At 36.0% G+C, this 13,624-nt stretch overlaps 1 protein-coding gene across 3 annotated transcripts in view; it reads left to right on the top strand.

Moving 5' to 3' along the window:
* The window catches only part of KDM5B (lysine demethylase 5B), a 62,129-nt gene extending 48,960 nt beyond the window's left edge, over positions 1-13,169 (top strand). For 2 of the 3 annotated variants that reach the window (XM_083359196.1, XM_083359195.1), the window contains 9 exons: positions 663-1,018; positions 2,318-2,456; positions 2,893-3,072; positions 3,943-4,101; positions 4,506-4,991; positions 9,105-9,216; positions 10,358-10,488; positions 11,518-11,826; positions 12,331-13,169. In XM_083359196.1, the coding sequence (XP_083215322.1) occupies positions 663-1,018; positions 2,318-2,456; positions 2,893-3,072; positions 3,943-4,101; positions 4,506-4,991; positions 9,105-9,216; positions 10,358-10,488; positions 11,518-11,826; positions 12,331-12,462 (2,004 nt within the window). In that variant the 3' untranslated portion in view covers positions 12,463-13,169. The remainder of the gene's footprint in view (positions 1-662; positions 1,019-2,317; positions 2,457-2,892; positions 3,073-3,942; positions 4,102-4,505; positions 4,992-9,104; positions 9,217-10,357; positions 10,489-11,517; positions 11,827-12,330) is intronic. The other variant, XM_083359197.1, reaches the window with a different exon arrangement.
* Positions 13,170-13,624: the final 455 nt, after the last annotated feature.

Here is a 13,624-nt window from a genome sequence, read left to right as displayed (position 1 = left end):
GCCAGATTGTTTATACAACCTCTTTAAAAACTCTCTTTGCATTTTATTTTCTCTTGACTTATCCCATTTGATCCATTCAGGCACAGGCCAGGGTGTTCCACTGCAAATCCAATAAAGAATTGTTAAATCCTTAAACACTGTAAATGATTTAGAGAAAAACATACCTTACATTCTGATTTTTTGTCACTTAGTTGTAGAAATAATTTACATTAGGTAAAGGTAAAGGTAAAGGTTCCCCCGCACATGTGTGCTAGTCGTTTCCGACTCTAGGGGCTGGTACTCATCTCCGTTTCAAAGCTGAAGAGCCAGCACTTGTCCGAGGACGTCTCCGTGGTCATGTGGCCGGCATGACTAGACGCCAAAGGCGCACGGAACGCTGTTACCTTCCCACCGGAGTGGTCCCTATTTTTCTACTTGCCTTTTTTACGTGCTTTCGAACTGCTAGGTTGGCAGAAGCTGGGACGAGTAACAGGCACTCAACTCTGTTACGCGGCACTCGGGATTCGACCCGCCAAACTGCGACCTTCTGATCGACAAGCTCAGCGTCCTAACCCATTATTTGTCATCAAATGTGAAATGCTGTTAAAATAATTTTAAAAATAGTTACAGTTCTGGTTTGAAAATTTTATTTTTTTACTTATTCTCACTGCTTCATATTTTAGGATCTTCTTCATCGCGTAGAAGATTTTCAGAAATACAGTGAAAATGTCCTCTCTGAAGAAATTCCCAGTGCTTCAAAACTACAAGAACTTTTAGAAGTCAGTTTTGACTTTGATGTTGACCTTCCTCAGCTTAGTGAATTAAGAATACGCTTAGAACAAGCACGCTGGTTGGAAGATGTGCAAAATGTTTGCTTGGACCATACTTCCCTTACTCTTGATGATATGAGAAGACTCATAGATTCTGGTGTTGGACTAGCACCTCACCCTGCAGTTGAGAAGGCAATGGCTAGGCTCCAAGAACTTTTAACAGTGTCTGAACACTGGGATGACAAGGCTAGAACCCTGATAAAAGCCAGGTAGAAAATGAATCCTGCTGTTTCAGAACTCTTAAAATCCCCATTGCTTTTCAGTGATTAAATTATTATTTTTTCCTCAACCTGAACTAAAAATGATGAAAAATGTGTTCTGCTATTGTTAAAAACAACAACGATGAAATTGTATTTGTAGTACAAGAAAGTTATATTTCTTTGGTAACCAATAATTAATATTTTGTTAGCAATTTTATTGCTGATTATTATTTTAAACATTACCTTGAGAATGTAAGTTACGGTACTTAATAATATTTAAAATAAAGGAAGGGAAATAGTTTCACATAGTACAGTTAGTCCTCAACATACAACCATTCATTCAGAGACAGTTTGAAGTTATGCTGGAGATAAGCTAATAATGGTTAATACTGGTTCTTCAAGCTCTGGCTGTCTCAGCACCCAGCAGTCATGTGATTGCAATCTGGATGCTTGCCAACTGGTTCACAATTAAGAGTGATTGCAGTGCCTTGTGATCATGTGATCGCCATTTGCAACCTTACCTGCTAATTTTCCAAAAATGCCAATGGGGAAGTGCTCCTCAGGCATTCACATCATGCCAGATGCTTCCATTGCCCTGCGATAGGGTCAACTTGGTAGTTTAAGGTGTTTTGGATTGCAGCACTCTCTTTCCCTGGCCATTCTGATGCAAAGACAACCTGATATATCAATGCTCTTCCATAGGCCAACTCTTTCTAGTTCTGAATTGCTAACAGGCATGTCCAGTAATCACTGATTGGAGTTGCAATCCAACAATATTAAAAAGTTTAAATTTGGGGACTAAAGCTAGTCATAAACTCATAAAGCTGGCTTTATGGTTTTGTAACAAGTTCACGCTATAATACGCCACACTGAAGAAAGCAATAAAGTTTTAACTTGTTTTAACTTATAAAAGTATAATTCAAACTTTAATGTTTTTTTAGAAACCTTTGAATTTGGGAGGCAGGTGTCTTCAACAAGGTCTTGGGCTTAATTTTCTCTACTGGGAGAAACTTGTGTTTCAATAATTTGTAGACAAGGATTCGCACAATTCACATATTCTTCTATACAGAAGCAACAAAAACCTAAGGATGGAAAACTTACGTATCAAGTAGATGACTTATTGGGACTCTTTATTTGTATATAGAATTACTCACTTTTCTGAATCTTGGCAAGAATCTGTCCTTTTATTATACTGAGGCATTATTTGGGGGGAGTGCTGCTTCTTTATAGGAGAGATTTTTTTGACTTTCTAGTTTTTAAGTGATAACAGTATGGCATGACAAAACTGTGTGTTTTCTTTATTTTAAGGCCACGACAGTCATTAAGCAGTCTTGAAGCAATAGTGAAAGAAATAAATGTTATCCCTGCTTATCTTCCAAATGGAATAGCTCTGAAAGATGCTGTAAAGAAGGCCAAAGACTGGCTACAGGAAGTGGAGAGCCTCCAGGTAGGAAGAAAAATATAATAATTGCAAATGATGTTCATGCTTTAATTTGACTATACTTTTATTTCTCAGATCTGTGATGTTTGATTGTAAGCAGTTGCAGTAATATTACTATAAATGATGTTTCCTTAAGAATAATGATTCCTCTAAAAAAACAACAAAGAAGACTTCTTGTACGTTATAAAATGTATACTATAAGGCTTCTGCAGCAATCTAGATAAACACTTTTTATTTTAAAAATTCATATGTCTATTTGGCTATTTGATAGCTATAACAAATTCTAAAAGCAGTAATATAGTTGATTATTACTTACAATGAAAAGTAATATAAGACATTATAAAAGCAGAAATGACTGCTGTTATCTAATGTCTGATTTCATTTTGTATATCTTTGTAATTATCATCTTCACTGAATATTTGTAACATTTCTGCATTATTAGGCTGGTGGACGTGTGCCTGTGTTAGATATGCTTGTAGAACTTATTACAAGAAGTCGCTCTATTCCTGTTCATCTGGATTATCTGCCAAGGCTGGAGTCTTTAGTAGCTGAAGTTCAAGCTTGGAAAGAATGTGCCAGCAATACTTTCTTGACTGAGGACTCTTCCTATTCTCTACTGGAGGTAATTTATTTCCATATTTACTTTGAGTAGAAAATTTATGCAGGCCTATCATAGAAATTAAATGATAATTAAGAATTAAGGTTTTGTCAACTGCTTGACCAGGATTTACAAGATGAACACTCTTTTTAAGATCTCAGGCTTGCCCTGGCCAATAATGGAAGTAGAAACCTTGCAGGTTGAAATGTAACAGCTCCTTGGACTTTTTTTCCCTTTTTAACAAGAATTAAAAATGTCATCAAAGAAGAAAGCCAGCAACTTCCAAGTAAAAATTCAAGCCTTATTTAAAATACAAGCAAGGTTCAGTTTTTGTGCTATTTTCATCTGCCCATGCAATACAGGGAGTTTAGTCTCACCCTTTGGGCAGGGTGCTTATCATGAGTATAGTGTTATTTTAACAGATCATCTCATCTTAGGCTAATTCTTCTGCCCTCACATGAGGAATCTTTTATGCTTATTTTTTATTTGTGTGTATGTTGGCGAACTGAAGAAAGCACTTTAATTGATGATTGGGATGGATAATGCTGTGGAATGTTTCCCTTTCCATTGTCATGGCTCATGGAGGTAGATGAGGAAGAAAAAAATGTGCTACACTCCAGGCTATTCAGTTACTGGTATTGTAGGCAAGCACTCCCACCTCCCTGGCTTAGTTCTATTAATTATTTTGTAAAATTTTGGAAGTACCTGCCAAACTTTAAATTGCATGTTGGCATTTTAATCTGGGTATGTTCAAATTGGCATGAGGGCTTTTAGAAATAGATAATATATGCATTCTATATAATCATTGAATGGTCCCTTATTCCTCCAGAGCAGGCTTAGCAGAACACATTGTGATACAAAAGAAGAAAATATGATAATTTTAATTTTTATCAGGTGTTATGTCCAAGATGTGACATTGGGACGTCAGGATTTAAAAGAAAAACAAAGAAAACAAAAGAATCTGTTCCAAATGGGAAGAAAAAGAGCACCAAACCTGAGAGCTTATGTGATTTAGAAAGAGCTTTATCTGAGTGTAAGGAAACTGTAGCTGCGGTATGTATATATTCTGAAAAGAATTTAATGAATGTATGTGCTTAGAACAGCTTGGTATTTTATGAAGCTTCTTTTTTCCATTCTTTCAGAGACAGAATTGTACATTAGCACCTTTTTTGCTTAGAATACTAATGTATATTCTTGAAGTTACTAAAGTAAAACCAGATTTTCTATGCATTTAATTTCAACGTAGTCTGTGAAGAAAAGTAAAGCTTTGCATTCGGCATCTAAGATTAACAGTTGTCCAAATGGCAGATAGTGAACTGTATTTCAAAAAGATTTGAGAAATCAACAGAATTCATTTTCCTTAGAACTTTTTTTGCAAGAGTTATAGAAAATTGTAACTGAACATTTTAGGGATTTTTTTAAGGTCTCTAAATAATTTTCATGTAATTTGTTATCAGATGGCCATGCTCGGTGAAGCCCGTTTAAAAGAAATGGAGGCACTGCATTCTCTGAGAGCAATAAATGAAGAAAAAACCTTTTCTGATGATCAGAATGTAGAGATCAAAGTTTGCCTCTGTCAGAGAGAGCCGGCAGCACCAATGATACAATGTGAGCTGTGCAGAGCAATGTTCCATACCAGCTGTGTTTCAGTGCCCAGCACTTTGCAGGAACCTTGTATATGGCTTTGTCCTCACTGCCATAGATCTGAAAAGCCACCTTTAGAAAAGATTCTACCTTTACTGGCTTCTTTACAGCGAATTCGGGTGAGACTGCCTGAGGGAGATGCCTTACGGTATATGATAGAGAGAACCGTGAACTGGCAACATAGAGCACAACAAATGTTATCCTCAGGGAATATAAAACTTTTACCTGACAAAGTAGACTCAGGGATATTGTACAGCAAATGGCAAACCATGGCAGGCCAGTTGCAGGAGACCAATAAGGTAAGATTCTAGTTATATCCTAGCAAAGTCTGTCTGAACACCAGCATGGATGCTTCCGCATTTTACTAGTTAGATAAATAATACAAAATAATAATAAAAATTAATAATTAAAATAATAATAATAATAATAATAATAATAATAATAATAATAATAATGGAGGATATGGGGTCTACAGAGGTATAAAAATGTATAGTGATTTTGCAAATTGTTAGTTGATCAGCTAGATATAGTCCTGCAGTGATGTGAATTTGAAGGGAAAAAAGTGAACGAACACATCCATCCTCCCTCCCTCCCTCCCTCCACCAAACTAATAACTCAGGGCAGCTCATAGCACCAATGATAAGAACATAAAATATAATAGTTAAGAATATCCTGGAAAAAGGCCAGCTGCCAGTACCCTTAAACCAACATTCTTTGATACATGACAAACCACAATCACTAGACTCCAGCCTCACCCTATCTCAACCCCTGGGAGAAAAATCACATTTATAATGCCTTCTGGACAGCTAAAAGTGAGGGGGCTTGCCAGATTTCAGGTGGGATAATTTTCTGTAGGGCAAGGGCTGCTATTAAGACGATATGCTTTCTAGGTCTCACTAGAAGACAGTATTTGAGAGAAGAAACCTGGAGTGTGTGCACCCTGTCTAGTGGAGTAGGCAGATAATTCTCAAGGAGAGGCACCACTGCAGATAGCCTGAAACTATGCTAGTATAGATTTTTAACTGTGATAAGCAGCACCTTGAATTGTACCTTGAAAGAAAATGGAAGTCAGTGCAACTCAAACAGCAGTGGGTAATGGGCAAACTGAGGGACAGCAGCATACATCACTGAGTTCTGGACCAGTTGTAAATTCTAGTTGGCTTTCAAGGGCAGCCCCACGCAGAATGTAGTGCAGAATGTAATTGAACTGAGAAATGATCAAGGCATGGGTGACTTAGAGCAAAGCTTCTTAATTCATCAATGAGCACAATTGATGCATAAGATGGGTCTTTACAAAAGCTTGCTATTCACAGTTCTCATCTGCCTCCTAGGCAGGAGCCATGAGTCTTGGAGAATCCACAATTGTAGACCAGTTCTGTCCATAGGAGTGCTACCCCATCAAAAATCAAATGTGATATTTCTTCAAATCCATAACTCCAAATCATTCTGTCTTACCAAGACTAGGATATATAATTAATATTATATATTAATTATACTGATGATATTTAGCTTCTTGCCAATGGATGACTTCACCTAGTAGTTGCATATAGATTTTAAATAGGAACAGACCGGAACTCTGAGGCATCCTACAAAGCAAGGACTTGGACCTCTCTCTTCTGATTCTGATTCCAAGTGGAACTGGCCATGGAGTAAGGAAGAGAACCACTGGAAAATAATGCTTCCCGCAACCCCTGAAACCAGGCCAGAATGACTGAGGAGGAATTTTTAATTTGGGGTTCTTTTTAACTGACTACAGGGTTAATTTAATATTTTTTTTTAATTTGTTCTTAATTTTTGTATTTTGGATTTTTAATTCCCTGTAAACCGCCCTGAGTCCTCAGGGAATCGGGCGGTATATAAATATAACTAAATAAATAAATAAATAAATAATATGGTCGATGGCTTTGAAAACTGTTGAGATCCAGGAGGGCCTATCTTGAGTCCTCTAGTGGTCTTCCATAAGAGGGAACAGTACTGTTTCATTACCGTAACTCAGCTTGAAAACAAAGTGAAAATGGTGCAGATAATTCATTTCATCTAGAGCAGGGGTGTCAAACTGCTGACCCATGGGCCGGATGCGTCATCCAGAAGCCACGCCCACCCCATTGCTGGCAATGGCGAAAAGGCTCTAATATGTTGCGCGACATCATGTGACGTCACGTGTTTGACATGTCTGATCTAGAGTCCTCTGAAGCTGAGTTCGTATTATCAATGCAGCCTTCCGTAGGTAGGGAAGATTGGAGACTGGATGACAGATGCTTGAAGGTTCAAAAAAGACCTCTTAAGAAGGGAGTGCACAACCATGTCCTTCAGGGAATATGGCTTCACTCTGTCTTGCAATAAGGTATTAACCACAGCTTGGACTCTACTGCATGCCACCTTCTGGAGGCCTTAACCAGAAGTGTAGCTCTTGAAACAAATAGCTGAACTGACAGCTGTGAGGATTCTCTATTGCTTCAGAATAAACAATGGCCAATTATTTAACGTATTTGTCAGATGATAAATGAAATCCTCAGTAACTCAACAGTGCAGTATATGTGAATGGGTATAGTGTGTATTTAAATGGATGCACATGCCTGATCCAATAATAAATAGAGTTGCACAGTATTAAATTTTGATAAATTGCTATTCAGATAAAATGCTATCGATGTATTTCAAGCTATTTTAAGTATTTGGTCTTGATTCATATATATATATATATATATATATTTATTAACTGTTAGTACATTTGTCCATGAATATTGCCCTTTACCAGTTTACCTACAGATTTCAGCTACTTGATGTCATTGTCAAAAATCTTCCCATATAGAAGTGAATAGATAATTTTTCCTTGGATTGTTTTTCTTTCCGATCTGCTTGGTTGTTATGAAACTGTGTATAAACATCCCTTTACTTTGGACTTTCAGAATACTCTTCAATCAGCTATTCTGATGTTACTTGAGACAGTCAATCTCAAACTCAGTCAATCTTGGACCAAATCAGCTGACTGTCTTAGGGTGTGAGGGAATGGGAATTTGGAAAAAGAAGGAAAAGAAGAATAATATAAGAAAAGGACTAATTCAGAGCAAAGTCTGTCTAGTGTTTTTCCTAGTGATCTGTGGTGATATCTATGCATAAGATGCAGAAGCAATTTATATTGCTCCCTTCCTTGAGTAATTGGTTTTCATTAACTATTTCCTGATTGTTATCCTTGGTAATATCTATTGATAGATGTCTTCTCAGTTTAATTATCTTTTAATGTAATCTAAGTGTATGATTATTTATGCCATTGATTCCATAAAAGTAATTATTCATAGTGTAAAGCCGGCCTGTACAACTTGTGGAGAGGAAAGGGCTACATTAATAAATTGAAAATCATTGCAGGCTGCAAAAGAATAATTGGTATGCCAGTCAGTTGTTCTATGGTTAGGAGATTAGCAGCATTGGATCTGGTGGTAGCAATGAGGCCTGGAGGTACTGAGTAGCATATTTCAATGGTGGAAGTGGTGGTGAATTTATATTTTTAAAAAATGCTAGAGGTCTACAAAAGTCTGCTTGATGAAAGCTGTATGTTGTGCAAGCCTGGTCTAAAGTAATTTTTTTCATGTCTGTCCTGAATGTAAATTAATAAAATTATTAAATAATTTCAAGTTTTGATATTGGTGTAAAAAATTGATACTCCTCTTTCCACACCATTTATATAATTATAAATTTGTATTGCATATCTGTTTAGGCAGGCCCTTTTCAATATAATGGGGAATGTAGTTCAATTCTGTTAATTATGTATTTGATTGTTGTTCACTATAGTTTTCTCTGCACTATATCTTTTGATGGAGGCAAACTTTAGTGTAGAAGACATTTTCTTCCTACCTGCACAAATCACAATCCTTATAACATTTTTTTTGTTTTGAAGCTTAATCTTATTTGTGAAATGGATATATCTATTTACTGATTAGAGTGACAACTGAAGCAGCTTAAAAACATTAGGCATACATGAATAAATACCCCCCTTCTATATAGAAGAGGGAGGGAGGGACAGAGAGAGACTAAAATTAAACAATAAATACTATAGATAATCCTCTCTCTCCCCTATATTGCTTATTTTTAGAATGATTTGTTATTTTCTTGGTTTAATAACTCTAGCTTTATGCTTTACATCAAACTACTTGGAAACAATAATTAAATTGGTTAAATTCCTGACTTCTTAATCAAATGTGCTATTACTGATTTTCTTGTAAAGACTTAATTTTCTTTTAAAATTGTATTGCATATTTTGGTTCCAAAATGAATAGGAACAAAAATGTAACTTTCTAAAGGTAAAGTATGAAGTAGACAATTCTGATTTAATCAATAATATAGTACATATCAATTTATTAGACATTTATGTTTATAGACTATTACAAGAAAAAATATTTAATTTTTTTAAAAATCAGGTTTCACAGACAATTGGTGCCACATCTTTCTCATTGCCTCATGAGTGGAATAACAGATCAATGCATTTACATTCACCTTTTTCTACAGGACAAAATTGCATCCCCCTTCATAGTAAGTATTTTTACTTCCTGGTATTGAAGTATAAAATCCTAAATACATTATGAGATATCTCATGTCTCTTACAGTCCTATAAGATCTGATAGCATGGGTGTGCCCCAGGCCCTTTCAGTAAAATAACCCTATCTGATGGAGGCTAGGAAGGATATACCTTTGTCACAGCATCTGCCCTTGGAATACTATCCCTCCCAAGATATATCTGGTCCCCACTCTGGTTGTGTTAAAAATACTCAGAAAACCTGGCTGTGTCCCCAGTTAAAGAAGCTGCTGGCTCTTGCATATTTGCTTGTCTTTTAATGGTTGGGAATTTTTATGGCTTTAAAAATGCATTATATGATGAATTCTATTGTACACTGTCCAGAGTTGTTTAGAACAGGACCAAATAAATAAATACATCTCAAGAGGCATGCCTTTTCTGTTGCCATACTCCTGCCTCTGAGAGTACTATTTCTCTTTAGAGATCCATTTGGCTACTTTACTATCTTAGAAAAGCATTGAAGACCTAGTTTTTTGGACCAGAATGGGATAACTCACCACGGCCAACTTGCTGTGGCCAACTCGCCACGACCAATTTGCCATGGGACATCTCGCCTCAGGACAATTCCATGGGATAACTCAATGCAATGTTATCCACAACTGTTTCTCTGACATTATTTCCATTTTTGTGGAAATGGACAAAAATGAAAATGTCAAAGAAATAGTGACAGATAACATCACGTTGAGTTTTTCCCCTGGTGAGTTTGCCCATGGTGAATTAACCACAGCAAGTTGTCCCATGGCAATTTGGCCACAGTGAGATCACCCTGATGAGTTGGCCACGAGTTGTCTTAGACCCTTTTTGGATAGGCCATATCTAAGGTGTTTTGTGATCCTGCTGAGTGATAATTGATAAGGAATGGCTGGAAATGCTTCTTAACGTTTAGTTTTGGCATTTTTTGTATGATTTTTTTTATTCACACTTTAATGCTGATTGCTTTGAATCTTTTTGATTTTGTGGTCATAAATCAAATATTTATGGATAATATATAAATGTACATAGGTGTGTGTATTTTTATACAAATATAAGTGTTTGTAAAATGAATTTCCTTTGTCACCTCCGGAGAATTAAAAAAAATCCATCTTGGATTTGTTGTAGCTATAAGTACAGAATTGAATGAGCTACTGATGGAAGCCCAATTACTACAAGTATCACTACCTGAAATACAAGAACTATATGAGATCTTATTTACAAAGCAAAAGTCATTAGTAGGACCAACAAGTGAAAAAGTAAGTATTGGACTAGACTCTTAGAAACTGTAGCATTGCTTGGGCACAGTTTCTGGAAGAGTAGTTTTTTTAAAAAAATATTTTACTTGTTCTAGAAGAAGTGAAGAGTAATCAAGGGCATTTCCAGAATGTTAAAAAAAAGTGCCACAAGCATTGTGGATGTGGCTAATCAGTGTATACATATCAATGTATCCATGGTAATTTTTGAACTGTACCAGTCGTACATTTCAACTCTCAGCTCATTCCTCAGCATGTCATTGTGAGAGCAGTGGGATGCACAGATACTTCCTTAAGAATATTTTTTACTATTCCTACTCTTAATAGGAGAACTAAATTAATGCAGACATTATTGTTCTTAGTTTTCTCTTTTTATCATGCTTACCAGCCACCAGGAAGACTCCACCAGAGATTCATGTCACTCTTCTTATATATCCCTCAACAGCACCATTGTGCTTCCTGACCTTCTGTGGAGGTGGCTGTAATGAAGAGGGACCATCAAGTTCCTGTAGAATTTTTCTGTAGAATTTAGAAGATGCCAGCCAATATTTCATTGTTCAGTGCAGGCAAACAAAAGCATTATGAAGGTAGAGGAGGAAGGGGTGTCTGGTGATATAAACAAGATAGACCATTATTAGGAGATACTGGAAAAAGTTAAATACCACTTGTGGCCCCAGGGCTTTCCATGAGACATAAACTTTGCTATAGTGAAGATACATCTCTTGCCAAAAGAAAGGTTATTGGCTTTTAACCAGTGGAAATACTGGTTAAAAGGTGAATCCACACTTACCAAATAATACACTATCCCTTTCCCAAATTTTTAAAATAAATTTTTATTAATTCAAGCCTACATAAACACTAAGAAAAAGACATTGTAAATCTATACAAGACAATGTACAGATTATTTTTATAATTATCCAAAGTTAAGTACATTGCTACAAATGTGGTTCTTGTACACAGAGAATTGCTGCATAAAAAAATAAGCATAAGAAATGGTTAACATAGTATTTAATGTAAATATGTTTCTTATAGAATGATTGTCGAGGAAAGAGAGATGGAATTTGTTCTATGGAAAAGAAGCTGAAGAGACGCTTTGAAAGAGAGAATTTCTGCAGTGAGATGAGAGCAAGAGTAAGAAAAATAGATCCAAACAAGAAAAAAATGAAATTGACTCATTTGAGGGAGCTGAGCAAATTAGAACGAGAGGGGCTGCTTGGCATCCAGCATATCGGCGAAAGTCAGTTGCTTTTTTCAGAAATGTCATTCTCTGAACAGGAAGACTCTGAAGATGAGAATGCCATTTGTCCAGCTGTCAACTGCCTACAGCCTGAAGGTGATGAGGTAAATTGAAACAAACACTTGTGGAATAAATGGAATTAAAAAATACAGGACATAATAAAAGGATATCTATTCCATTGCCCTACTTAATTAAAGGAATTCAGAGTTAAGGTATTTTTTAACAACTGTCCCGTCTGTTCACAAATTTTCATTGAAGGGCAAAACCAGCTATCCTGGTAGCTAGTTCATTGTTAAGCTACTTTTATCATCAACAAGTTTCTTCTCGCATTCATCTGTAATCTATATCTCACATTTTAAGACCAATAGAATGATTTAAGTCTCTTAAATAATAATCCTCCCACATGGTTCATGTTACATCTATAGAAAATTAGCATTTTGTTTTCTATACTGTTGGAGGATCTTAAGTTATCTACCTCTTTCTTAAGACATAGTATTCAGAACTAGGCCTGGTGGATAGCATGACATATATTGTTGAAATTTTGACTGTTAACCAACATATATAATAATGCTATATACTGAGGACTTTTCTGGATTTTTTCTGCCTAGGTGGACTGGGTCCAGTGTGATGGCTGCTGCAACCAGTGGTTTCATCAAGTGTGCGTGGGTGTTTCTCCAGAGATGGCAGAAAAAGAAGATTATATTTGTACAAGCTGTACCAGAAAAGATTCTCCATACTGAAAGTAAATAATTTGATGAGCATTCAGGACTGTAGAAGAGAAAATGATATTTTTCTCCATAAAGCCACTGGGCTGGTTTTAAAGCCACATTGCAAATGGTGCTACTTCTGTCCTCATGGGATCATTTTTTCAGACTTAAAACAATTTGACACTTTTGTATTTTTATTCTTTAAACTGTTTGTGGTTATTAAGGTTTGAAATGCTGACTCTTTTGGTCCGGGGTTTTCGCCTGTTTGGAAGGCATCAAGATGTGCACCTTTTCATGTATAGAATTCAATTACCTCTTTGGAATTTACCAGCACACTTAAATCAGCTCTGTCTAGATGCAAAGCAGTGCACTAAACATCCCCATAATTCTCTTTTTGAAGAAATCCCTGTTTACTCTTGAACATTTTTAAAAATGTTAGATTTTTTTCATTTTGATTTTGTAGACTAGATTTATTTATCTGAGCAATAATTCCTGTGTCTGCTTTCAGTGACTGGAATTATAATTCCAAACAGCGTGTTGGTGCTTTTAGCATTGATTAATGTACAGAAAGCAAATGTTTAGGTTCTAGTATCACTGATGACACTAGTGATGTAGGAAACAAGAAAGCTCTGTAAAGTAATGCCCACAGCTGTATTTTGGCTTTTTCTTTTTTGGTAGCTTGTATCAAATGTTGCAGTTTATATTGTGGAATAAACAAATGGTTATGTTACAAAATTCAACACTGGTGTCTTAAGAGAAGTTGAATTGCAGCCACTTTTATGGCACTTTTTCACATATTTTTTTAAAAGCATCTATGCCGCTGCATATTCAGATTAATTACTCTTTTTTCATCCTGGAAAGCCTTATTATTTTTAAAAAATCAAACAGACAAGACTCCTTGTAGGTCACATTTGGGACAAACCTGGTAGTTTGTTATTTTGTGACAAATATGTGGACAATCTTTTACAATTTTGTGATGGTTCTTACCTATAGCAGAAACAAATATGGCTAAGATCAGGTAAATGATTCTTAGAAACAGGCTGTGTTAGATCAGTAGTCCTATCTGAATATAATGTGGGAGAAGAAAAATTGCTGCATTGTTCATTAAGAAAAACATTCAAAGTGTAAGGAACAAAATAAGGAATTAAGGCAGACATGTCAAACTCACGACATCACATGACATTGCATAACGTAT

Source organism: Vipera ursinii (genome assembly GCF_947247035.1).
Source record: "Vipera ursinii genome assembly, chromosome: 3".
NCBI lineage: Eukaryota > Metazoa > Chordata > Lepidosauria > Squamata > Viperidae > Vipera > Vipera ursinii.
The sequence above is the reverse complement of the archived record's forward strand: the minus strand, read 5'-3'. Positions and strand labels throughout refer to the sequence as shown.